Below are 26,995 nucleotides of genomic sequence, written 5' to 3'. Positions count from 1 at the left end.
GGCCCCGCAGCGGGTGCCCCGCGGCCTGCTCCACCGCCTCGCTCTGGGCCGCAGAGGGCAGGGGGCCCCCAGCACGAGGGACAGGGAGCGGCCCCGCGACAAAGGCCCGCGCCCGCGGGCGACCCACAGAGGCCGAGAGCCGCGCACGGCCGCACCACCAAGCCCGCGCTGCCCGCGGCGCCGCCCCGGCGCGCACGGCCCCGCACAGGCACGCCCCTGCCGGCGGCCGTCGCCGCGCTGGCGTCACTTCCGGCCAGGGGCGGTCCACATCCGGGTCAAAGCGAGCCTCTCGCTCCCGGGGTGTGTGAGTGGTGGCCGTGCCGCGCTGTCCGCGTTCTCTCTTCCCGGTGCGAGCCAGCCGCAGTGTCCACCGGCGAGGAGTGCCCTCGGCCGCGAGCAAGGCGGACGGACGGAGACCCGGGCGCGGGCTGCGGCCGGGGTGGGCCGCTCTGCCGCGGGCTGGCGGCTCTGCTCCTCCGCTTGCTGCTGTGTCTGGGAGCCGGCTGCCAGCACTGAGGCGTCTCCGGCGGACCGCGACCCCCTGCCCCGGCTCCCCTGGCCGCCCTGCCGGGGAGGGCGGAAGATGCCGGTGAAGAAGAAGAGAAAATCCCCTGGGGTGGCAGCGGCCGTGGCGGAAGACGGGGGCCTCAAGAAGTGTAAAATCTCCAGGTATCGCCTCCCCCCTTCCTTCTTCTCTCTTTCGCGGGGCGGCGAGAGGAGCAGCAGGCGGGCCGGGGCTCCGGGGCTCGGGCTGCGGAGGCGAGCCCCAGCCGAGAGAGCCGGCTGCTGGGCGCAGGACCCCTCGAGGCTCCGTGTCCGACTGCACCTCGTGCTCGGCGTGTGCGCCCCGGGAGGCGCTGCGGGAGCCGCCTCACCTTTGGCCCTGCGTGCCCGGGAGGGTGGGGAGACGGGACTGCGCGCGGCAGCGGCGCCCTCGCCCCCTGCTCCCTGCGTCCCCGCCCCGACTTCGTCCATACCTGCAAGTGAGTCCAGGTCCGCGGAAGGGTCATTTCCAGAATCTCTAGCGTGCGAGGAAGGGAGCGGAGCTTGGGGAAGGTCGACCTGACAACTGCCAGGGTGGGAGGGAAAGCTCCCTGTGCTGTAAGTGGCCCCGAAATGGAGCCTCTGGAGGGGTCTAAGCCGGAGAATCCCAGCAGGAGGGAAGCCCCTTTTTGGAAGGATAGTGCCTCCACCTGCGCCCAGTCCCTGCGTGCGGAGCTGGAAGGGCAGTGCTTGCGGTTTTGTTTTCTAGCACTCAAAATGCTGTTCGCTCTCGGCATCAATATTAATAAGCCGAGGCTTATTTTCTCAGTATCCTCTTGGAGAAGAAAGAAGACAGAGCAGAGCTGTAATTAGAGCTCTTTGATCCCACTGTAGCATGTCACGAGGCATGACAGCAACGTTGTGCGCTGCACAAAATCATTGCAATTTAGGCGTGAGAAGTGGCTCTTTTCTAAACCTCACTGGGTGTTTGTGTCTCTGGTTGGCACTTGATGTGACAACTCCAGATGCTACGATTAAGGCAGGACTGTAGTCAGCGGTGTGGACAGGTCATGACCGAGCTCTGCTTACAGAGAGCGGCTTCGGAAGTGAGGGAGCGGCTCCCTTCGGCGCATCTTACCTTCCTGCCTGACGGAACCACTAAGGATATTCGATATTCGGGAGCTGTTAGGGTGACAGACGTTGTTTTCTCTTACGTCTAGGTCACTCACACTAGAATGTGCCACCGCCGCTCCAGCAGCTCGTAGTTTGATCAAACACACGAGTTTCTTCTTATTCTGACTTGCAGCCGTCTTAAGTGCATAACAGAACAGTTATTTAAATAAAGCACATTAAAATAGTCGAGCAGTCAGTGTTGTTAAAACTCGGGTGATACTTTGCTCTGTCAATTTAAAACGTTAAATATGGTAGCCTTATTTATGACTTTACTCAGTAGCTAGAGTTGTAGCCTTTCTAGGTCACTGTGGTGGTGGAACTCTCTGAGCTCTTTGAAGTTCATTAAATCCTAAAGGCCATTTATGAACTTGCCAACCTTTAATGATTTGGGGGAAGAGAAAGGCTTTGGAATTAAATGGCTTTGGCCCAATTATTTGTACAATTGTTTTCATATTTAGTTACCCTTGTTTTTAATCTGTGAAATTTAATATAATTTTGGGTCCTAAATCATCTTCTGTCTTTAAATATCTATTTAAGTTTAGCAGATGATAAATAAACAACTGTTAATATATGATTTTTCTTAAAATATTGATGCATTAAGTATCAAAATATGTTTTATAAGATTTTGCTTTCTAATTATGTGTATTATACACAAATCTAATTTCCATACAAGTCAGCAGGAGAACTGCTATAAAGATTAATACTTTCCCAACTACTAGTCTTGTCTGGGGACCATTAGGTTGAGCTTCCATGTGGTCATTTGAAATCTGGGGAAATGACTTTAGCTGATATTCTGGATTTTGATAGTGAGCAAAGTAGCATTTGGGTTTTGTTAGCAAGAAAATTTTACGTATACTCTACTGTTTCAAATTTCAAATACTAAAAAACTCCCGATTTTTTCCTATAATACCAGCTGTAAAAAATAGTACTTTGTTTACTTTGCATTGAACTAGTTCATATTGAACTTAGCTTTTCACTGAAAGTTGAGATTTGATAAAATTCTTAGGCATTTGTGTGTTTTCTAAGCTATTGCAGATCCCAACCCCCTGCTAGACTAATAAGTGGAGAGGAACATTTTTCAAGCAAGAAGTGCCTGGCTTGGTTTTATGAGTATGCAGGTAATGAAATTAATATAAGAAGATATCAGTCACATGCTTTAACAATTTTTTTGGTTCATTTATTTAACAAATCATTTATTGCAGGCCTGCTTTGTGTTAGTGCTATGTCCTGGGATGAGGGTCAAGACTGAGGATTATGGGTAGACTAAGAATTTGGTGTCATGTCAGGATGATACTTCTTTAGTTATGTAATTCAGTATATATTTAGTGGGAGGAGTGAAACTCATTTACTCTTGATACAGTGTGTAAAGAGATGTATTTTTGGGTTTATGTTCACTAGCTAAAGTAGACTTAATATTCTGGGAAACACAAAGTATGTAATAAAACATTATGCTTTATATAGTTCTTTTTTTTTCCATATTGAAAATTTTCTGAACCCAAACTGACATTTTTTGAAACTTTGGGGGAGCCATAGTATAATTTACGATTCAGATCTGTCATTACACAACACATTTGCCCCTTCACCATTGCTGGTTAGCCCCCTTCAGTTCTTCTAGAAATGTGGTAATACATCAGAAAGTAAACAGACTGATACTAATACAGTGTGACAAATGCTGTATTAGGCAGATGTCCTGCAGTAGTTCAGAGGAGGAACAGGTCACCCAGCCTTGGGAGTATCAGGGAAGGGCTTCTGGAAGGAGCTAACTGAAGCGAAATCCTCTCAGTGCTGGCAGCTCGGGGCCTGGGGTGGAGCTATAGCCTGGGGGTGAAATAGCCCTGGAGGAGACGTCCCAGTTAAACACATGTATGAAAAAGCAACTTGTTTCCCACTTATTACTAATTTTTTTATAAGCATGTGTGAAAACATTTTTTTTCTCAGAATAGTTTTGGTCTTAGGGAGTTAATGGTTTTATCGCTTCTCCCTCCTTTTATTGCTATCATTCTCAGCATTTAAAATAAAACAGTGTATTATTAAAACAGTGTATTATATGTTTGCTCATATATTGTGCTGGTGAGGCCTGTGAACTTTCGGTGTAAGTTTAGGCTAATTGTGGAAAGTAAGACTATTGACGGGGGACAGCAACTTCACTGTTGAACCAACTGAGGGATCCCCAAAGTATAATTTAAAAATTGTTTAGTAACAGAACTTTTTCTTTCTAGTCCAGAAAAACTGCTATTACTGGCCTCCCAAGACAATGTCTAACCCAAATTAAATGAAGGGAATTCATTTCTTACTGACCTCCATTTAAATGTTGACCCATTATTCAAAATGCCGGTTTTACTGAAATTCCCGATACAGAATCAAAAGGCCACTCATCTTATTTCACTTATAAAGAGATACCACAATTTAGTGCTTTTCTTTTTTTTCACACTTATTTGTATTTCCTCTCCTTGTGACTTTCCTGGGTAGTATAATATTCTAATTAGCTCAACATTTTTTTGCGATTCTAGCATTTTTGTAGTAGTTAGCATAATAGTTGCTGTCTTTATTTCAAAAATCGTGCTTAATTATATAATGTTTCCTTACAATCATTCTGTTAGGTAGGTGTTGTTATTTCTTTTTATAGATGAGAAAACCAAGGTTTAGATTGAGTAATTTGCCCAAGGTCATGCAGTGACAAAAGCCAGGATTCAGAGCTTGGTCTTTCTGATTAGAGAGCCTATGCTTTTAATTACAATCTTATAATTTCCTTTTTAAAATATGTACATGGCAACTAATTTTCCTTATACAAAAAAATATTAGTAAATGCACTTGAGGGTAATTTACATTATGTCATTTATTGAATGATTTAGTAAATATTTATTGAGCATTTGCTGTGTGTCAGGCACTGTTAAGTGCCAGGGATGTCGTAGTGAACAAGTTCGACAAGATCCCTGCCCTCAAGGGACTTGCTTTCTAGTGGGAAAGACAGTAAATAGCTAAATAGGCAAGGCAGTGCTAGGTCTTGCAGCATTGTAAAGCTAAAAATATGGCAGGTGTAGGGATAGAAAGTAGAAAGTTTGGATAACTTTCAAGGAGGGTGATGAGGGAAGGCATCTCTAAACATTACTTTGGACAGAGACCTGACAGGGAAGAACCAGTCTTTTACCAAATAAACAGTCACTGTTGTCTTAAATGAGGTTCTCCCTTATTAAAATAGAGACGGCCATTGTGCCTACTGGAGATAATGCCTGTACAGCACTTTGTGCAGTACCTGGAAGTAGTCAGAAGCTCTTACTAACACAGTAATAGCATTACGGCATTAGATTTATGGGTTGTAGATTCTGACAGTTCTGTCCAGGATTAGCAGGATAGCTCCTGTGTAGCTCATGCGGAAGGTGCTGTGTCATCCATGAAGCACAGTTTTTTTTCCTGAGCGTCTGCTATGGCTGGCGTGGATTTAGACTGCAGATATCGCTGGCAACATTTTACGGTTATAAAAAAAAATTGATTTTTTTTTTTTTTTTACTTTAAAAAATATTTTACCATTAATTTTGGTAGTATGATACCATAGGTGATGTGTGTTAAGCCTGATGGTTTTGCTCTTTCAAAAGACCTCTCATCTTGAGTAATAATTATATTAGCAAACATTAGCGTACAGGGGTCCTATTACTGAACCAAAAGCATGGAATGTGAAAAGGCACTTTTAAAACCTTACAAAGAACCCCAAATGTAGGATAGAATTGCTAACTTCTAATAAAGTTCTACCTGCTAGTAGAGTGAACTAAATCATTCCTGTAGCTTTGGAAACTTCTTTTTTGCCTGAAAGAGTTAAATTCAGCTGCAGAGTAGATTTACTGGAAGATGTATTTCAGTGAGTAGAACTAACACGGGGCAGTCCAGGAAAAGAACATTGGTACTGGCCTTGTTTTAGAATTAGATTTGTAGTTATTTGCATTGGTTTGGAAAAGTCACTTAACATTTACAGAAGGGTCTTGGGTATGTCTTATCTATCTCCCTGTAACAAAATTTAATTTGATTCTCATCCAGTGTTAACCACCAACTACCCTGCAGTTTCTAGGGAGGCTGTCTTTTACAGTACTTAACTGATACTTCTTGACGCAACTCTTGAGCTTTTTCTTCTGATTACTAATGGTGGCAGCTTTGAGGGCAGGTCAGTCTTCTTTTTCATAGAAAAATTTATGTTTTTGTCATATTAAATTTTTTATCTAATTTTTCTTCCACCAAACCATATGTAAGGATGCGTATTTTATTTTTAACAGCTTTATTGTATATGTATGCTTTTAAAATTACATAATTAACACATTCTCATTAAAAAAATCCTCCAAATACATATTAGGAAGTGAAGGTGTCCTGTAATTACCATCCATGTCACCTTTTAAGACCTCACTGCATGAATAACCGCAGTAGTTATTTAAACCAGGAAATTAAGGATTTTGGTTTCAGACCATGTTTTAACATCATCTTAGCAGCTGGATCTCATCTGAAACAGTAAAAATGTATTGGCCCACATACTGGATGGCTCTGCTCTTCTGTGAAGACAAAACCATTGTGCTAGCTTTGTGTTGTGAACTAATGAGGGTGGCGGACAGCGCCATCAATGAGTAGCAGTGGTCTAGTCCATGGAGAGTAAAGCTGCAGGATTTCTCTAAGTCCTTAAGAAAGGAAGACAGGGGTTTTTTGGGCCACTTTAATATTTCAAGACCATGTTTTCAAAAATCAAATGTGATAACATATTTCTATCATTTCATAATTATTTTAATTAACTGTTTCTGTCTTAGTTCAGATATGACATTAGTTTCAGATGTACATAGTAATTCAACATGTGTATATGTTGCAAAATGATCACCATAAGTCTAATTAACATCTATCACCATACGTAGTTGCAAATTTTTTTTCTTGGTGATGAGAACTTTTAATATCTACTCTGAGCAACTTGCAGTATATTAACTGTAGTTAGTCCTCATGCTGTACATTACATCCCAGGACTGATCCATTTTAGAACTAGAGGTTTGTACCTTTTGAGTACCTTCACCCATTTTCCCCACCCCCATCCCTGCCTCTGTGCTCTAATCTGTGCCACTAATCTGTGCTCTGTATTTATGAGTTTGGGTTTTTTTCCTTGTTTGTTTGTAGATTTCACATACAAGTTACATCATATGTTATCTGCCCCCTCTTGGACTTGTTTCCCTTAGCATAATGCTCTCTGGGTCACATTTGTTGTAATCTTAGCAAGCTACGAAAGACCATGTAATCACGATCTTTTTGGAATCTGGTAACATAAAGAAATAGGAGAGTTGGTGTATTGATTTATATCTGGTGCTGCAAAGGGAGAAAAGTAAGATCCAAGTGAAGTATCATTAATTTTTGCACAAGTGATAGACATAAGCTAATTGAGGGATTCAACTTTTGTTTCTCTATTAAGGTGGCATAGTTATTGCTTTGCTGTGTTTTTAGATCCAAGATGATAAGGAAAGTAGTATTTTCCTAAGTAATTATTTTCAAAATGTGTGTATGTTTTTATACTATTAAATTTTATTTGATTGTATTTCAAAAGGTAATAAATGACCTTATGTTTTAGTTAAGAAAACAGGTATTCTCTTTTAACTGTCTTGAATTGTGGGCTGGTCCTACACATTCTAGTAAAATTTCTTATGGTTCTTTATATTTACGCATTGTCAAAATTTTTCTTCAAAGAAGGCTTTCAGTAATTTTTTTTTTTTAATGGATAGGTTCAAGTTACTATACAAATAAATGACTGATACTAATACTACTTCATTTTCCCCCTAAATTTCATTTTGCAATGAAAGTTTAAAAAAAGTTTAAAGACTATTTCAAAGTTTAAGACTATTTCTACATTTTAAATTGTATAGCAAATATTTATACTTTATCAAAGATCTTTCAAAATTCAAATTTTGTTATTTACAAAAAAAGTTATGTGTATTCATAGATGCCTTTAGTACAATGGCTTATGTTTTATGTTGATATGAAAGTATAACAATAAAATATATAAATTATTTTTGTCTTTGAAGGTCCTGATGAAGTTGTAGGGCCAGAAGGAATGGAAAAATTTTGTGAAGACATTGGTGTTGAACCTGAAAATGTATGTTTTATTTCTAAGTAGAATGGAATACAAGTGGGGTATAGAATATTTGTAAGTTTCTAAAATTTGGGACACTTTAATCTTATATCAAGATTTTGTTTCTCATGTTTAATGCTGTAGATTGTCATTTTTAGTATTTTTAATCAGTTCAAGTTGGGCACATGTTCTCTTCTGTGATAGCAAATGTCATTTGTAATAGAGAGAGATTCTACCTTGAGAAACTGTTAGAACTTTGTACTTTTAAGAAATTGGCCCATCTAAATTTCTTTGGAGTTAATAATTCCAGAGGTCATACTCTTTAATAGTTGAAGGATGGAAATAGTTGTATAAAAATGCTCTCCATGATAAATATAGACATGATTATCTCTGTGCTGACTTTTCCCCTATCCTTTATGTTCTGTTCTTTCCAGATTATTATGTTAGTTTTAGCGTGGAAATTGGAGGCTGAAAGCATGGGATTTTTTACCAAGGAAGAATGGTTAAAGGGGATGACTTCATTACAGTAAGACATTTTTTTAAAAAACAAATTTGATGGCCTATTTGAAGATCTTAATTGATATTTTATGCTTCATAACTTTTAGAAGTAAGGTTTCACCTTAAAGGAATCAAATTGGTTTGATGTGTAACAATTAGGGATTGACAAAATTTTATATTGTGGTCTTAACAAAATGAACTGTTACCCCATTTTTCATACTCTCTGAGAACCTCAGTACAGTCTTATTAAAATCATTGACTCTTGGTGGGTGAATTAGAGGTTTGTGATCAGAGTTATTTACGCACAGATTGTTTGAGCAGTCAGGGATTTCCTTCTCTGAATATAGAGTTCTACTGGTAAGGAGTCTGTTCTTGGGGCAGTCCTAAGCTCTGGGGCCTCTTCTCTGCAATTTTATGCCTGATTTTGAAAAGATATTTGAAGATAGAGTTACGTGGCACTTTTATTGTTTCTTTCTGCTAAATTAATCTGACAAAAAGATAAGTGAAAAGTTGTGAGGCTTCCCTGTAGCCCCAGCCACATTCCAGTTACACACTTTCAAATGCTGCCTTTGAACTCTTTCGTGAGGTTTCAGAATTGCTTCTGTATAAAAATCATGTGATTTCAACCTTCCAGAGTAAAGTGTGCTTAGTTTCAAAATCAGTTAGTAATTATGTGTTACTTTTAAATTATGTCATGTTCCTGATATTCATGCAGGATGTTACTAATTACCAACATTCTAAAATAGAGGAAGCATTAATTTACAATACTTTTGAACCAAACGTTGGGGGTTAATTAGCCATGTGGTTTCCTGTTGTGGTTATGCTTTTATTAACAATTGATTCATTATTACTTATTTGCATGTCCTTAAATTTCAGAAGACCTCAGTTATTTTTTTAAGTGTATCTGTTCAAATGGAACTGAATTTTTATATTTGAATGTTCAGCATTACATGCTTTGTAATTGTCCTTTTTAACCAGTATTAACATGTAGATATTTCTTATATATTTATGTAAAAACCTTTGCTTATATGAGCCAAATTATAGCTTCTAAAATAGAACATAAATTCAACCCTGTCATTTTAATTATTTATACGTGACATAAGGAGTCAGACTTGGAGAGGTGAACAAAATGTTTGCCAAGGTTTATGTAGCTATTTGGTGGCCCAGCGAGGACCTAGAATTTAAATTTCCAGATTACCAGTCTAGCATACTGTACTTCCTGTTGCATTATCTTTCTGTATATGTGTTTTGAATGTTTTTGAGTCATGGTATTTACAGCCGCGCTTGAATCCTGTCACTGTGACTAAGGTGTCAGAACATACCAGATTCAAATGATGCTGATTCTGAAATTCTTTGGAAATATCTAACCTTCAGTTAGCTTTTTAGAAAAATAAAATATACAGACAAGTATGCAAAGAATATTAACTAGTTTTCATATAGCTTGTATCAGTTGTGACATTGCTTATTGATTGTAAGACATTTTATTTGGCACTATAATTACTTTTTGTACTACTCCTGCTGAATTTTTTTGTATATTGCTTTTTTGAACATCCCAGCTAACAAGTGTTCATGTACTTTTAAACCAAAACGTTCTCATTATTTGTTTTTGCATAACTTGATGTAATATAGTCTTTGTATAACAGAAATGTGGAAACACAAATAATTTCTAATAATTAGAATAATTAGCATATGGCTTTCATTACAAGAATAGAAATTGACTTAACCCTTGAACATACTATTTTTTATTCGCACATCTTTTCTGTAGGAAGTTCACGCAAGCTACACAACATAAAGGTAGTTTAAAATTGACCCTGAGGTCAATAAATGTTTCACTCATTTATTATCCCCTGCCCCTCTGCTTTACTCTATGCTGTAAAGCCTTGTTACTGCTCAAATTTGGCAAGTCTTCTCGGCTGGGAAAATAGTTGTTTTTTTACCCACAATCTAGATTGCTATGTGAAGTACAGAGCATCTCTTGTCAGTTAGCCAAGTCTTGTTACTCCCTGAATTTTCTTGTAAAAAAATCTTGCAAAGACTATAGTAGTATAAATTGAAAGCCGGAGAAACAAAAGAATCTATAGAAGTCTTAATTTTTGATTTTATAGTTTCCTGGTGTACTTGGTTTTATTTAATACGTATAGTCATAAAATGTAAAACTTCACAGACTTGATTTCCTTTGTAGATTTTTCATAGTCCTAGGATTTGCTTTAACTTGGGCATAGTTATGTGTTGGTCCCTAAATTGGCTTAATGTAGCTATCAGTTGTTTCAAATTAATTATTTTAACCCTTAGTAAACTTTAGTAGGGCTCTGTTGAGGGATAGAAACAGCCTGGTAGCTAAAACTTAGACATGCTTGGGGATTGTAGACTGTAACAGTCGTGATGGATTAAAATCTCTCATTGTGTAGAATACTTCTGTACATTCATTTATTTTCAGGCTGTTAATTCATACAGACTTTGTGTATGTAGATTGCCTTTCTGTTTCGTGTGGAAGAATTTGTGGGTGTGAGTTTGTGTAGAAGTATCCTCCAGTAGCCATTTCCTAGGTATCAGAAGACAGAGTTGCCACTTCCTTAGCAGGGACGTTGCTCTGTAGTTGCCATCGTTGTTCAGTAACTGCCACATTGCCCCTCAGATGGGCTTTGATCTGTAGACCCGTACCTGCACTCCTGTGCTCTGTCGGTGCTTTGCCGCTTACCTGTTACCATGGTGACACAGAAGCCTGGTTCTGCCCTCTGCTGAGCATGCCGAGAGAGCCAGGAGGGCCCTGGGATGCTGCCACCCTACGTCCAGGCCGCGTGAGATGGGAGAGGCTGTAGGCAGGGATCCTTCAATGAACTGGGCCTTGAAGCATGGGTAGGTTTTTGATGGTGAAGGATATAGGAAGTGTTACTGCTGAAGAGAAGTCATGAGCAGAGCCTTGGGAAAGGAACACGTGTGTGTGTGTGTGTGTGTGTGTGTGTGTGTGTGTGTGAGAGAGAGAGAGAGAAGTAGTAGTCTGGTTGGTTCTAATGCAAAGGTACGTAAAGAAAATCGACAGAATAGGTTTGAATTCCAGATGGCGGGAATAATGTGGACAGAGCTTCAGCCTTATGTTACAGGCCGTGGGAAGTCATCAGAGAGCAGATAGTTTGCAGTAGAGCAGTTGTTTTCATGTCTGATGGTCACGGACTCTTGTGAGAGCCTTATGAAATCTGACCTTGTCCCCATGTTGACGCACCTGCGCTGCTACGCACAGCGCGGCTCTTCCTCCTCCTCCTCGCATCCGTGCCTGCTGGAGTCCAAGGGTGCTCGCTGGCCAGAGCGGAGAGCTTTTCTCCCATCTGCTAGCTGAGAGGGGCTGCAGCAAGGGTGAGCACCATGTTGGTGGAGAAGACAGCATAGAACCCTGAAAGGACTGTCCTTGATTACGATCCTGAGCAGATGCAGGAGGTAGGCACCTCCCAGGAGTGGCAGCAATGACGCCGCGTGTCCTGCGTGACAGGTGGTCCACCCTCTGGTCTCTGTAGTGAGCTCCGGACCGTGGAGATCCAAGGCAGGGTCTGGCTTGACTGGATTTAGGTGAGAAAGGAATGGGGAGCATTTATCTGACTTTTTGGTGAGGATGGAAGAGTGAGGTGGATGGGGGGCTGTGGTGTGTGTTGTGTGTGACTGTCATTTATGTAGCATTTGGGGCCCAACTACTAAGTGCCATTCGCATTCTTCTGCTGTGCTCTCCATGACAATTTTAAATGCCCCCTCCACATTTCCAAATACCCCCAGGGATATACCGTTTTGGTCAGTAAACCTCATTCAGAGAAAGTTCTAGATAAAGAACTTTGTGAGTAAAAGTTTTCTGTTGTGGATCAGTGTCACAGCATGCTTATTTGGGACTTCTCTAAAGAAGAGAATCTCATGTAGATCTAATATGTAAATGGTAGTTTCTTCTCATTTTGGAGGTCTTTAAATTAGAAGCAGAAATTTAAAAGCCTCCCATTAATCAAATATTTAGCAATACTCAGGAAATTAATGTCTAAGTCCTAATGTTGAGATTTAAACCCGTTTCTACTCATTCTAACCAGTCGCCTTGGGGAATGTTATCCTTTGGTGCCAGTGTCCCTAAAATCCGTGGGGTTTTGTTTAGTTGTCATTTAGAAACTCTCTTGCTTTCTGTGATGTACTAGTGAAGTGCACGTTTCTTTTTACTTCAGGGGAAATGTTCTTTCTAATCTTTCCAAGTTACGAGGTATGGACATGCTAATCTCTGAGTCTCTCTTGGGCTAGGTTAACTGGGAGAGTTGTAAAGTGTCCGTGACCGCTTGGGTATGCTCCCCGGCTTTGCCAGTCCTTCACTTTCTGTGATGTGGGTACTGAACACGAAAGTTTGTTCTCTTGTTTCTTTCACTCTTCAAGAAGAAAACATCAGTTGTTTGTGTTCTATGAGATTCTTTCTCTGCTCGAGACTGAGGTAGACAGTGGGATTGGTGTGAGGTAGTTTGCACAGAGACGGCAGGGTGCAGGTGATCGTAAGCCACGGGCCTGAGAAGGGGCATCTCTCGCGGAGAACTGTCGTGATCACGGAGCTTGTGTATTCCTTAACCGCACGGCTGTCTGTTCCTGTTTCTGTCCCATTAAAATGAGGAGTCAGTGATGTGCCTGAAGCCACAGGGAAATCACAACTTCTGCTGAGGGAGAAGTTGGGATTTCACCTGGGCTCTCTCGGTTTGACTGGAAACTTAGCTTTTCACTTTCTGCCTTAAGCTTATTGAGATCATAGCCTAAATAATATTGTTGCTCTGTGTACCTGCGGGATGTAAAGTATTGGAAAAGATTGTGATTTCTTGGATTCCTATCTCCTTGGTAACTTGTATGTCACCACTTTTACACTTGATGATTTTGTTGGAACTACAGTTTCCACTAACCTTTCCTCAGGGAGGGATTTTGAAACTTTTTATAATCAAATAAATATATACATTGTGCCTTTAAAATTTTTTTACTTTGTGGCTTCTTTTTGGTATTCATACTTCTGTTTAACAAATAATTTTGCAATGCTTTCATATGCCAGGCCCTGAAGAATGATTTCAAACTCTGGGGGCAGTAAGAGAAGGAACTTACGAACATTGGGAAGCAGCCTCTGTCATGTTTGCCTTCCTGAGTCTCAAGTGTATTAAGATTCTGAATGAGATTTTGTGAGAAAATGTGAATTACATTACTAAAAAATATGTGCAAAACACTTCTTCAGAAAGCTACAAATATTGAGAAGATGAGACCTCTACTTAAGATAGATGTATGAGGAAGGTAGTACACGTAAGAGGCTCCCTAAAATGTCGTACTCCCGAACCTTATCAGCTGATCATTCCGGGGATGCCAAAGACAGCCAAATTGTCAAGCACCATTATAGATAGAGTGTGTAATCAGAGAATTTGTTTCTTTTGTATATCCCTCTGGTAGAAGTTAACTAAATTTTCGACGCCATTAAAGCTTTGTTTTTCACATCATGAAGAATATTTGTGCTGATAAAAGCCACTTAATGAAATTGTATGTAATATGTTTTTAGTAAGTAGTAAGAATAAACTTTTCTTGTTTCTGCATGAAATATATTATATACTCATTCATATATAGGAGCTAGGCCCCAGACAAATTGGACAGTTAACTTACCCAGATTTTGATTTCTTTTTCGGGCCATATGGCGGACTAAATGTGCGAAGAAATCATTTATCATGTAAAACACTTAAATGCTGGATAAAATATAAAAGCATCTTTTAAAGAGCATGCCTGGACTTGACTATAAATTAAGGAAGATAATTAGAGACCAGAAATGACAAGAGCTGGTAATGCCACAGGGATCTGTGGAGCAGGCATTTACTTTAAGGTTGCATACCTATTCCTAATCACCTAGGGTCTGGCCATTAACCAGTGGTGCATCTAGCAAGTAAGAGACAAAATTGCAAGGCCTGAGTAGGGTGAGAATCTGATCAAAATTCTCAAATTAAGTCATGGATATCACACCTACCCAGTAGATGGAGATACGAATGCGTGGGCTTGCTTCTACATACAGTGAAGGGCTTATCCCCAAGAGAATTCTTGTAAAAAAAATTCTTCATCGGGCAGATGAAAGCTGGAATTCGTTATTGGTATGACAGGCCAAAAATCTTTACAAATGTTCCAGGTAAGTAGTCTTGTGTATAGTGGAAGCCATTCTTCTGTAGAGGAAGACATTTTAAGCAGAAGCCTCAATTTCTGCAGATAAAGGTTCAGTTTTCATTAACTAACAATCAAAAATCACTAAGCATGTTGGGAAACAGATCTTAAACTTCAGAATTTAGACTCTTAAAGGGTAGTATTTTGAATTGTAATGGCAGCATGAAATATAAATACATTATATTTAAAGAAAGAAAGAATTGAGTCAGATGATCAGATTTCAGATGCATAATTAAATCTCTGAAAGTGAAAAATACTCGAGATTTAGAACTCCATGGGCGAATTACAAAGGAGGTGGATGCAGATGGATTAGGAATTGGTGACCTAGAGTTTCTGAGGAAAATAGTTAAGAGGCTGAGGGCCATAGTAGATAAACTTTTTTTCACTGTGAGTTTTCTGTATGTTTTAGGTGGAAGTCCTCATTGAGTACATGGTCTGCAGGTATCTTCTCCCACTCTGTAGGTTATTTTTTTCATCTTCGTATGAGGACTCAGAGCAAAAGTTTTTAATTTCGATGATGTTCAGCTGATCAGTTTTTCCTTTTGTGAATTGTGCTTTTGGTGTCAAGTCCAAGAATTCTTTCCCTACATCCTGAGAATTTTATGTTTTTTTTTCCTGGAAGTGTTTATATTTTTATATTTTACCTTTAAATTAGTGATGAATTTTGAGTTCATTTTTTTAAAAGATGTGAGATGGGTTTTTGTTTGTTCTTTGCCTACAGAATTCTACTTGCTCCACATTTCCATTTGTTGAAAAAGGTCTTTCCTCTGTTAAATTGCTTTTGTACCTTTGTCCTTTAGCGGTTGGATATACTTGTGTGTGGGTCTGTCTCTGGGTTCTCTGTTTTGGATCTGTGTGTTAACCTCCTGCCGCACCACACAGTCTAGGTGACAGCTGCTGTATACAAAGTCTGGAACCACGTAACTGATTGATTTCGTTTCGTTCCTTATTTTTTTTTTTTTTTTAAGATTTTATTTATTTGTTTTGGGGCGCCTGGGTGGCACAGTGGGTTAAAGCCTCTGCCTTCAGCTCAGGTCATGATCTCAGGGTCCTGGGATCGAGCCCCCCATCAGGCTCTCTCCTCAGCAAGGATCCTGCTTCCTCCTCTCTTTCTGCCTCTCTGCCTGCTTGTGATCTCTCTCTGTGTGTCAAATAAATAAATAAAATCTTTTAAAAAAAAAAGATTATTTATTTGTTTAGAGATAGAGAGCACAAGCGGAGGGAAGGTCAGAGGGAGAGGGACAGAGAGAATCTCAATCAGACTCTGCATTGAGTGCAGAGCTTGAGAAGGGGCTCGATCCCAGGACCCTGAGATGATTGATCTTTTTTTCAGAATTGTTTCAGCTCTTCCAATTTCTTTGCTTTTCCTAAAATTTTAGAATGATCTTCCTTTTGCCTACAAAAAAACATCTTACTATGATTTTGGTTAAACTGTGTAAAGAATATGGGGAGAATTGACATCTGTACTATTTTGGGTCTTTGAATACATGCAAGATAGATATGTCTCTTTTTGGTGTTTAATTTCATCATTTGTGTATAGTTTTCAGCATACATACAAATTCTGTATGTTTTGTTAGAATTACACATAAATGTTTAAGTTTTCATTTTCAGCCACTGTAAATAGCGTATTTTTAACTGAGAATCCATATATTCATTACTAATACAGTTGATTTTTGTGCGGTTGTCTTGTATCTGTGACCTTGCCGAACTCACTATAAGTTTTTGTGTATGTATGTCATCCTTGTGTTGTCATGTCATATGGTTATAACATAAAATAGGGAAACGGAGACTGTTTTCTTTCTTTTCCAGTCTTGTATGTCCTTTATTTCCTTTTCTTGACATATTGCATTAACTGGCACTTCTGCCACTGTGCTGATGAATGTGCCTGGTGAGAGCGGACGTCCCTTCCTGGCTCACCATCCCAGGGACCGCGTTCAGTCTCTTACTGCTATCAGTTGTTGCTCTAAGTCAGGCTGAGGGAGTTCTCCTCTCCAGGTCTTCCTGTGAGTTTTCACATGAATGCACGTGAAATACTTTAAATACCCTCTCTGCATTAAATCGTCTAATCATGTAGCTTTTCTTTTTTTTTAGACTGTTAATGTGATTATATTTTGGTTTTTGAATATTGAGTCCATTTGCATACCTGGAGTGAATCCCATGTGGTTGTGGTATATAATTGTTTTTATATACTGCTGAATTCTTTCTGTTAATATTTCATTAAGGATTCGTGAGAGATATTGGTCTATTATTGTCTTTTTCTTATCTATTTCTTGGGGTATAATTGACATAACATTGTTCATTTCGGCTGTATTACATAATGTCAATATTTGTGTATGTTGGGAAATGATCACAGTAAGTCTAATTAACATCCATCTTCATATATAGTTAAAAAATTTTTTCTTGTGATTTTTCTTCTTTTTTTTTCTTTATACTGCCTGTAACTGGTTTTGATGTCAAGGTAAATCTGCTTTATAAAAGGAATTGGAGAGTTTTCCCTTATATTTTTTGGAAGGTATAGCATAGAATTGGCCTTCAGAGATTGGTAACATTTTCCATTGAAACTGCCTGAATATACAGATTACTTTTTTAGAAGTTTTGAAATTTTGAATTTATTCTTTAGTGGTTAAAGGGCCACTCAAATTACTGTTTATTTCAAATCATTTTATCAGATTATTTATCTTGTGTTTTAATGTTTTACATTCAGAACTGGTCCATTTCGTCTAAGTGGCCAAATTTATATGCTTTTGATATCTATAGGTCTATAGTGGCACCTTTTGTTTCATTCCTGACGGTGATTTTTGTATTTTTTTTTCCTTTGTCATTCTTGCTAGAGACTTGTCCTTTTCATTAACTCTTTTCTGAAGAATCCACTCTTTGTTTCATTGATTTTTCTCTTTTCTGTTTTCAATCTTAATGATTTCTGCTCTTAATTTACTTTCTCCTTCTTGCTTTAGGTTTATTTTGGTCTTCTTTTTCTAGATTCTTAAGATAGGAGCTCAGATTATGGATTGAGATTGGTTTCCTTTTTTCTAATTGCATTTAGTTGTGTGAATTTCCCCCTCAGTAGTGCTTTGTGTCTCAGTGTCCATTAGTTAGTTAGTTAGTGTCCATTAGATCTTGTTGGTTGATGGTGTTGAATTCTTTGTTTGCCAGTGTTGTGTCTAGTTCTATCCATTTTTGGCAGAGGAGTGTTGAAATTTCTAGCAATAATTGTATATTTGTTTGTTTCTCCTTTTCTAGAAGTTTTGCTTCACATATTTTGCAGTTCTTTTGCTTGGTGCACACACATTTGTTACATCTTCTTGGTGGATCAACTTTTTTTTTGTTTTGCTTTGTTTTAAGATTTTACTTATTTATTTGACAGAGAGAGAGACAGCACAAGCAGGGGGAGCAGCAGGCAGAGGGAGAAGAAGAATCAGGCTCCCCACTGAGCAAGGAGCCCTACGGTGGGGCTAAATCCCAGAACTCTGGAATCATGACCTGAGCCGAAGGCCGATACTTAACCAACTAGGCCATGCAGGCACCTCAGGATCAACCTTTATTGTAATGTTCCTCTCTGTTCTGATCATTTTCTTTGCTCTGAAATCTACATTAGCTGATAATAATAAAGCTGCCCTTTCTTTCTTAATGTTTCTATGATGAGTCACTTTTCATTCTTTTACTTTCAATCTGCCTATATTATATTTGAAATCTTTTTCTTCTAGATAGCCTATCCTTGGGTCATTTTGGTGTTGTGGGTCTTTTTGATCCACTCTTTCAGTCTCTGTCTTCTGATCAATACATGTAGACCACTTACATTTGATAAAATTGTTGATACCTTAAGCTTTAAGTCTGTCTGTATTTTGCAGTTCAGAAATTTCCGTTTGGTTCTTTTTTATGTTAGATTTCTTTTCTTGGACTTTCTGTTTCTTCGCTGAGACTTTCTATCTTTTCATTTGTTTTATTTTGTCCATAATTGCTTATTGAAGCAGTTTCAAAATGGCTCCTTTAACAGTCTGCATCAGATTTTAAAATCTGCAGATTTAAAATCTGCATCATTTTAAACATTTCTTTCCATTTCAGTATTTGCACATATTGGCTCTCTTTTTACATTCTGCTTGACATCTTGGTTGTTGGTATGACAAGTGCTTTTTTTACTGGAACCTGAAAATACTGAGGATTATGTTATGAAACTCCGGATCTTATTTAAACCGTCTATTTTATTTTTTTTTTTTAAGATTTTATTTATTTATTTGACAGAGAGAGATCACAAGTAGGCAGAGAGGCAGGCAGAGAGAGAGAGAGAGGAGGAAGCAGGCTCCCTGCTGAGCAGAGAGCCCGATGCGGGACTCGATCCCAGGACCCCGAGATCATGACCTGAGCCAAAGGCAGCGACTTAACCCACTGAGCCACCCAGGCGCCCTAAACCTTCTATTTTAGCTACCTTTCCCCAGCACCACCTCCAAAGGAGGAGGGAATTCCTCATTGCTGTTGGCAGCCCCCACAAGGCCTCCGCTGACACTGCCCCCAGGCACAGCTCCTTACTACTTGCTGGAGTGGAAGTTCATGCTTTTATGTGGCTTCCACTGATTGCGCGGGAGGTGAGCGGCCTCCCTGCATCCTAATGATGGTGGACTGTTGAAGTCCTCCTTTAGGCTCTGCTGATGCAGGTGGGCACGGAGCCAGTTTTTTCTTGGTGGTTGAATAAAGAAGAGTGTTTTTCTAAAAGTTTTCTTTCTTCCTCGGCTGCTTGATTTTTGTGGGAGGGAGAGCAGGTTTTTGTTGGTTTTTTTTGTTTTTGTCTACTCCACTGACATTCTGGTTTGCTGATTCCTTCATCTCCAGGTCTGGGATAGGTAGGGCAAAAGAAAACCCAGGAAATGCACCACTAGGTTGTTCCTTAGAGTCTTTCAGATTCTTCCATTTGTATAGCTAATGTCCAGGGCTTTTAGTTGAATTAGCAGGAGACATAGGGAAAAACTACATTTACTTCATCTTCCTGAAAGCAGAAGTTATTTGTCTAATTACAAAAAAAAAAAGAAAGCAAACCATCTGTCCGCCTCCATCCCACACTAGTAAAGTGTCACTTTTCTCTGCTCTCTTTTAGAACCGAGTTCTTTGGCAGCATTTTTCTATACAGTTGACCCTTGAACAGTGGGGGGAATTTTTATTGAAACCTGGAATTTTTGAGTATTATGTTCTAAAACTCTGGATCTTACATAAACATTTTGTTTTAGCTAGTTGCCTCCAATACCACCTTGGCAGAACTTGGAGGGAAGTCCTCATCACTGTTAGCAGGCGTGGGAGTTCCTGCAGAGAGACATCCGTGTGTAACTTCTGACTTCCTGAAACTTCACTGACTAATAGCCTTCTGGCTGTTGGAAGTTGATTGGAAGCCTCAGCCATAACATAAGCAGTCAAATAGCACATACTTTTTTTTGTTAAAGATGTATATACTATATTCTTGCAATAAAGTAAACTAGAGGAGTAGAGAAAAGAATATGTTCTTAAACAGATTCCATGTGTAAGTTGACCCACGCGGTTCAGAAATCTGTTGTTTGAGCGTCACCTTTACTTATTTTCTCCAGCCCCTTCCTCTCAGTCTCTCTTAAACCTGGTAAGCCTCCCACCCTTCCAGTCCTCTGGAACCACCTTGTTGAGGCACCATTTATAAGTGGGTAAAGTAATATCCATCAGAACTGTGGCCAAAGCTAAAATTGTACTTAGAGGAAGGTCTGTAGCCTTAATTGTACTTTAAAAGAGAAAGAAGCCTTCAATCGAGAACCAGTCTAATTTAAGAAGTTAGAGAAAGGATCAACCTGAAGAAAAAGAGATGAAAGATGTACAGACATTAGTAAGAGAGAAAGCAAAGCTGCAGTTGAGAAAATTAGGAAGTTCTGGCAAGATGATTAAGAAAAACAAAAAAGCAAAAATAAATAGTAATGCATATTAGAAAGTGTTATAAATTTAGTCATCTGTAAATAAAATTATATGTGAAATAAATTATCAAAAAACTTTGTCAATGATCAGTTGATTCAAAAAGAGGTAGAAAATCTGAATGATCCTATAACCATTAAAAACGATGATTGAGTTGTTAAAAATTCCTTCCTTCAGTGAAAAGACCCAGGTGGTTTTTCAGCTGATTTTGGATAAATGCTAAGTCTAGTATTCAGTACACTTTTTCAGAAAACAAAAAAAAGAGGGGGGAGGGCGCCTGGGTGGCTCAGTGGGTTAAGCCGCTGCCTTCGGCTCAGGTCATGATCTCAGGATCCTGGGATCGAGTCCCACATCGGGCTCTCTGCTCGGCAGGGAGTCTCCTTCCTCCTCTCTCTCTCTCTGCCTGCCTCTCTGCCTACTTGTGATCTCTCTCTGTCAAATAAATAAATAAAATCTTTAAAAAAAAAAAAAGAGGGGGGAGATTAATTGTCATTTAGGTTTTCTGGGGCTTCTGCTATGAGCTTGTTATCAAAATTAGTAGAGTGTGAAAGAATGAAATTGACAAGCCTGTCTCTTTTATGAACATAGCCAAAAATCTAGCAATGTATGAAATAGGTAAATTACCCAGTTTGGCTTATTCCAGGAATGCAAGGTTTAATCAACATTAGAAATGTATCTAAAATATCTACACGTTAATAAAATTATGAGTTACATGTCACACTGTCGATTTAGAATAGTGAAGGTCTTTGTTAAATCTGAGAATGCTAGGTGTCTGCTACATGATGAGTACTAAAACTCAGTTTTGAGTGGGAAGACTGTGGGTCACAGTAGATGGCACACTAGTTCAATGGAAGGGAGTCCTATCTGTCAGCCATGGCGAAATGTGAGTTAGGTGTCGGTGAGTGGTATTTTGTGAAACTTGGTGGGAACACCTTGCAGGTAGAGGCAGTACTGTGAGTTAGAGCACAGCTGTGGCACCTGGGTGGGGTCGGTGAGCTAGAGCTCGAGCTCCACGGCAATGAGATGCATTGTACGTCATTCGTGAACGGCGGCCTCTGTGTTGCTTCTTGCTCAGCCATGGTGCGTGTCTCAGCCCAGTGAGTCAGGACACCAGTGAAGGTCTTTGAACATTCTGTTGGCCTTTTTTATGTTTCATGTCTGATCTTTAGAAATAACATGGAAACTTGTTTGCACTCTTCTGCCTACGTATCTTATCTGAGGTCAGGTGCTGCCACTATTTACCTTGATTTTTGTCACTAAAAATGAAGGAATCTGAATTTATGACGGAAGCACTAATATAATGTGTTACTTTTCTCTGTGTTATATTCCTAAACTTTTAAAACCACTCATGGCTGATCTCTTTTCACCAAGCTGGTGTGTGAGAACTTTCCAGTGAAAAATGTGACAGAGGCCAGATTCATTCCTTTGTTCTGCCACCTTTTGAACTTCACAAGTGATGAAAGCACGTTTTAATACACCTCTTCTTAAGAGAGACTTGTGATTTTACTGGAGTTTTTGATTGAGTTGTATTTTTTTAAAGGAAAGTCATTGAACTGAACTTGCACTGATTGTCACGTTTTCTCGTTTTTTCCTTTTTGTTTTTTTTATTCTACTGGTACATACAGGGCAACAAGTTTGTTAGTAATTCTACATTTGTGAATCAGAATTTTTAAACATAGGTTAATGTCATAAATGCACTCACTTTTCTCTTAAAGCATTTCTTCTAACCCCCTAAAGATACTTTTATTTACTTTTCTGGATTATGTAATGTATTTGGCTTTTTTAATTTAAGGTGTGACTGCACAGAAAAGTTACAGAACAAATTTGACTTTTTGCGCTCACAGTTGAATGATATTTCTTCGTTTAAGAATATCTACAGATATGCCTTTGATTTTGCAAGGGTAGGTGGAATTTCCATGTTTTGTAATTTTCACATTTTTTAAATCTTGAAACCACACTCAGGAGAATTTTTCCTTATGTTTTAGGATAAAGATCAGAGAAGCCTTGATATTGATACTGCAAAGTCTATGCTAGCTCTTCTGCTTGGAAGGACATGGCCATTGTTCTCAGTATTTTACCAGTACCTGGAGGTATGTATATTCTTTATTTTTTTGAAAATATTAACCTAATGAATATTAAATTTTAATTTTTATTTTAAAGCTTAATCTGATTGAAAATATACCTTTAATGGAGGAAAAACAGATTTTTAAATACTTAGGCTTTTAAAAAAATCTGCTTAAGTAGTAAAAAGTTTCCATTAAAATGTGTACATATACGTTGTCATTTTTAGACACAAGTTCATGTTCATTAATACAGTCTGTTCATGAGATACTTGAATTCCAGCCCTGCATCCCTCTCATAAAAAAATGTAACCTTTAAGAAATAAATTTTAGCAAAAATATGCTTTATGCAGAATTGGTTTCTTGGGCTTTTGGCAGAAGAGATTTGATGCTGGTATACAAATATCAAGCTTCTAAATCTTTTTTTTTTTTTTTTAAGATTTTATTTATTTATTTGTCAGAGATAGGGTGCACAAGCATGGGGGAGGCAGGCTGAGGGAGAAGCAGACTCCATGTTGAGCAAGGAGCCTGATGCCACTGGATTGATCCCAGGATCCTAGGATCATGACGTGAGTGGAAGACAGACGCTTAACCAACTCAGCCACCCAGACAATCCCATCAGGTTTCTTTAATATAAGATCTGGGGCTGAAATCCTACATAAGGGAACCAGTTGTAGTAATAATAAAACTTTATTTTTCACTTAGGTTCAATCCAATTAATTAGAATAAAATATTTTATGTTCACAAATATGAGAATGGCTATAATCCTGTACTTCAGTGTACTGATGAGTGAGTGATGTATGCTGAGTTCATGGAGAAGATATTCTTTTAGAAGGTTTAGCATAGCACCCATTGCCAACAGTGGTTCTGAGAATACTTTTATTCTTTCACCGCTTTCTTTGGTTTTCTATCTGTTTTTGTGTCTTTTCTATTTTAGGGTTTTTCAGTATGGCTTGCTCACCATTTCTTGAGTACAGATGCTTTTTGTTTTTGCTTTGATTTTTCATAAAGCTGATTATCATAGCAAATTCCTCAGAATAATTTTGTTTAAAGCGTCTGATAAGAAGCAATGGTACAAGGTGCCTGGATGGCTCAGTTGGTTAAGCTTTTCCCTTTGGCTCATGTCATGGTCCCAGGGTTCTGGGATTGAGTCCTGCATCCAGCTCCTTGCACAGTGGGGAGCCTGCCTCTCCCTCTGCCTCTGCTCTTCCTTGCTTGTGCTCTCTCTGTCTCTGACAACTAAATAAATAAAATCTTAAAGAAAAAGAAAAAGAATAATAAGAAAAAGACTTAAGTGAGTGGGTTTCACGTGTGCTTAAATCTTTAAACATAATAAAGTGGATGTAATGAAGGCTAGTAAAGTAGATGTTGATAGATGTTATCCATCTTCCTCCTATTAGTAGTTTTGGGCAAAAATAAATAGGACTGAGTGTAAAAATACTCACCTCTCAAGGGAGCTGAGAGAAGTAAATATTTTCAGTACTCGTTATGTGGAGGGTGTTCGACCTGCAGTGCTTCTTTAGTTCTTTGTAACACTGTTTTGAATTATGTCTTATCCCCCTTCAGTAAATGAAGAAGCAGGCTCTGTTGTTAAATAATGCTCCCAGGGTCACCCAAGTAAGTGGAGAAGTGGGGTTAGAACCAAAGCCAGTACTCTTTGCACTGCCTGCAAAGATGCCAACTTCAAAATGTGGCTGAACAGTAAACCTCAGTGAAGACGGGGTGTTGTGGGAGGCAGCAGGAGGGGCACAGTTGTGCAGTCGGCTGTCGATCTTGAGCTCATTGTGGTTCCAAAGTATGTTCCCAAGGAGACTCGAGTTTTACACTTACTGGATGTTCCTGTTATTTATCTAAAATGAAGGAAAGATAAAGGAAAACCTCACTTGGGTAATGTTAACATGTAAATGTCCCTGAGATTTGTCTTAGAAGCACGCGTAATTTAAAGAGGAATAAGTGTTTTAAGAAAGACCAAATCACAAAAAATGTTATAACTAGATTTATCAAAGTCAGTTCCTAATAAATAATGCTTGTTCTGTATTCAAAATATTTACGTCATTTTCTACAGCAATCAAAGTATCGTGTTATGAACAAAGATCAGTGGTACAACGTATTAGAATTCAGCAGAACTGTCCATGCCGATCTTAGTAACTATGATGAAGATGGTGCTTGTAAGTATGTTTTCCTACAAAAATAAAATTCTTACAGCCTTAAATGAGAATATACATTTGTGTAGCATTGCCATAAAGGATTTAGATTTTCTAGCAGTAACTTTTATTATTTAATCATATGGAAAGTGTGGGGAGGGCGGGTGTAGAATGTAGACCAAGAGCTTCGACTGAGCAGTGTATTACAAGCAGGGGCACCTGGGCAGCCCAGTCAGTCAAAGTGTCCGACTCTTGATTTCAGCTCAGGCCATGATCTTGGGCTCCGTGTTCAGTGGGGAGTCCACTTGAGATTCTCTCCCTCTCCAGTAACCCCTCCCCCTCCACTTGCTCTTGTTCTGTCTTATGCTTACTCTCTCTCAAATAAAATCTCTTGAAAAGAAATGCAGTTTTTCAGTCATTCAAGTTATTTGTCAATATTCTTCAGTGGAAAGGACAGCATGTCTCAACTGTTAACTGTCAGTGCCTTAGCAGATCTGTGAAGTAATGATCAGTTAGGTAAGCCGTGTTCTCTGTGACGGTACAAGATGTCTTCCGTTTCTACCTCCAGTTTGGTTGCACGTGTTGTGTTACTGTTGGGAAGTTGTGTGGTGAGACACATTCCTATAAACGTGAATTGAGGTGTGGACTTACTTAGAGAAGGGGTAACTTTATTTCTCAGCGCATGCGCACGCATGTGCGTGTGTGTAGTGACCTCTCCCTACAGAATGGTGTAACACTTAATAATATTTTTTAGAGACAATACCTTGGCAGCCGTAAGCCGGCAGCCTAAGGACTATCTGTGGCCTGCAGATGTGTATATTGTGTGTGTGTTTGAGGCAACCTTTAAGTTAAGAGTTTTTGCATAAAAATTAAGCTTCCAGATTTGTTTGAAAAATAAGAAAATCTGACAAAACTGTACCTGGAGTTAGTGAGTGAAGCGGAGTAGTAGCCCATGTTAGACTCGCTTCCTGCTTTGCTGGCCCGCAGCTTATGCCAACAGCCTGCTTCCTTTTCAGCAGCCATATATAGCCAGGCTTGCCTGCTGCTTGTCTTAGAGTAGAGAAGTGTTTCTGTGAAATCAGGAGGAAAAGAGAGACCACCAGAACGTTGTGTGTTTTGAGGAAAATAGAGCTAGCAATTTTTTTTTTTCTGGCAGTTTTCCCTGTTTAAAAAAAGAGGTAACAGTGAGGTCATTTAAACTGCCTACCTGGCTTCTGTCAGGAAATGAGTTTGTACCTCCCTCCCCCCGCACCTTATACAAATGTCTTTGTAGAGTAGTTCTTAGGCCAGCTGTTGATTAGACACCTGCTGCGTGTTTAGACTCATACTGGGGCCTGTTACCAGCCACCCCTTCACCAAGCTTACACATTTCATGGTGAGGGAACCTGGAAATGCTACGTTAAACACTTTCAGTATTCCTTAGGAACTAAATAGCAGGGTGCTATGAACACGTAGAGAAGGGGAGAGGTTAATCTTGACTTAGTTATTGGAGAGTCGAACACCGGAACCTTGCGAAGAAGGTTGCAGCAAATACCCATGGTGGGAAGTCCCATCTTTTTGGAAAGAAAAGGCTGGGGAAGCAAGCTCTGGGGAGTCCAGCAGCGGAATGGGGAGCAGACCCCCCGCAGTGGCAGAGGGTCCATCCTCAACGCTGGCACAGGGCTTGTGGACAGGGTGTCCTATAGTTGGAGGGATGAGTTCACTCAATTCTAACAAGAATTGCTTCTTTATTTCTAGGGCCTGTTCTTCTCGATGAATTTGTTGAGTGGCAAAAAATCCGTCAAACATCATAGCAAGAACTAATGTGAAGAAAATGCAAACCTTTTGGCACCCATGTGTACACAGGCTAACAAGACGAGGAAAAAATCCAAAGGGTGCATTTTCATTCGTATGAAAGACTTCTCATAGTACTTTTTTTTCCTTTTTTTTAAAGGAAGTTTTCTTGTTACATGTGATGGGCATTGAGCCACACCTCTTCTGAGACTGAATATTGAAGCTTTTGTTTTGAGTTATGTTTATAACATTTATTTCAGAACAATAAAGATTCAGATTTGTGACAAAGGCCTTAAGTGAAGATCTCCCTTGAGTGTCAGAGTGGTATTTATTTTTGTACATTTTAATTCTCGAATTTCAGAGGATGTTTCTCACCATGAATTTGGAATTTTAAAGATTTTGAACAATCTTAATATTTGGCAACGTAGTCCACTGATGGTACGGCTCATTGTGATCAGCTGTGAACAATTAGGAAGAGTATTGGCCTTGGCTTCTGGGATAATGATGTTCTGATACAGCGAATACAAAACGTTTCTGGAATTGGGAGTTCCCCGGCTCTCAGCTCTGGTTTTCTGTGAAACCAGCCATGGTCTTATGCACATGCTTTATCTGAAAAGTTGGGACTTGGAATGATTTTGTCCCGGTATCTTGCTTTCCTAACTGTTAAATAGTGTCATCAGTAAGCGTTC

The 26,995-nt window shown here is 39.4% G+C and overlaps 1 protein-coding gene across 4 annotated transcripts; it reads left to right on the top strand.

The window, feature by feature from the left end:
* The first annotated feature begins 247 nt into the window (after positions 1-247).
* DCUN1D5 (defective in cullin neddylation 1 domain containing 5) lies at positions 248-26,602 on the top strand. Of its 4 annotated transcripts, XM_032358221.1 has the most exons (8): positions 248-669; positions 2,683-2,774; positions 7,689-7,759; positions 8,170-8,261; positions 22,122-22,230; positions 22,315-22,419; positions 24,455-24,557; positions 26,271-26,602. In XM_032358221.1, exons 1-8 carry the CDS (start codon positions 584-586, stop codon positions 26,324-26,326), a joined length of 714 nt encoding a protein of 237 aa, XP_032214112.1. In that variant the 5' UTR covers positions 248-583; the 3' UTR covers positions 26,327-26,602. The 4 variants fall into 4 exon arrangements, with proteins under 4 accessions (XP_032214112.1, XP_032214113.1, XP_032214115.1 ...); XM_032358222.1 differs by lacking the exon at positions 2,683-2,774 and having other exon boundaries at positions 570-669; XM_032358224.1 differs by lacking the exons at positions 248-669; positions 2,683-2,774; positions 8,170-8,261.
* Positions 26,603-26,995: the final 393 nt, after the last annotated feature.

The sequence above is a fragment of the Mustela erminea genome, chromosome 9 (genome assembly GCF_009829155.1).
Source record: "Mustela erminea isolate mMusErm1 chromosome 9, mMusErm1.Pri, whole genome shotgun sequence".
NCBI classification, from domain to species: domain Eukaryota; kingdom Metazoa; phylum Chordata; class Mammalia; order Carnivora; family Mustelidae; genus Mustela; species Mustela erminea.
Note: the sequence above shows the minus strand (reverse complement) of the source record. Positions and strands in the feature narration are given on the sequence as shown.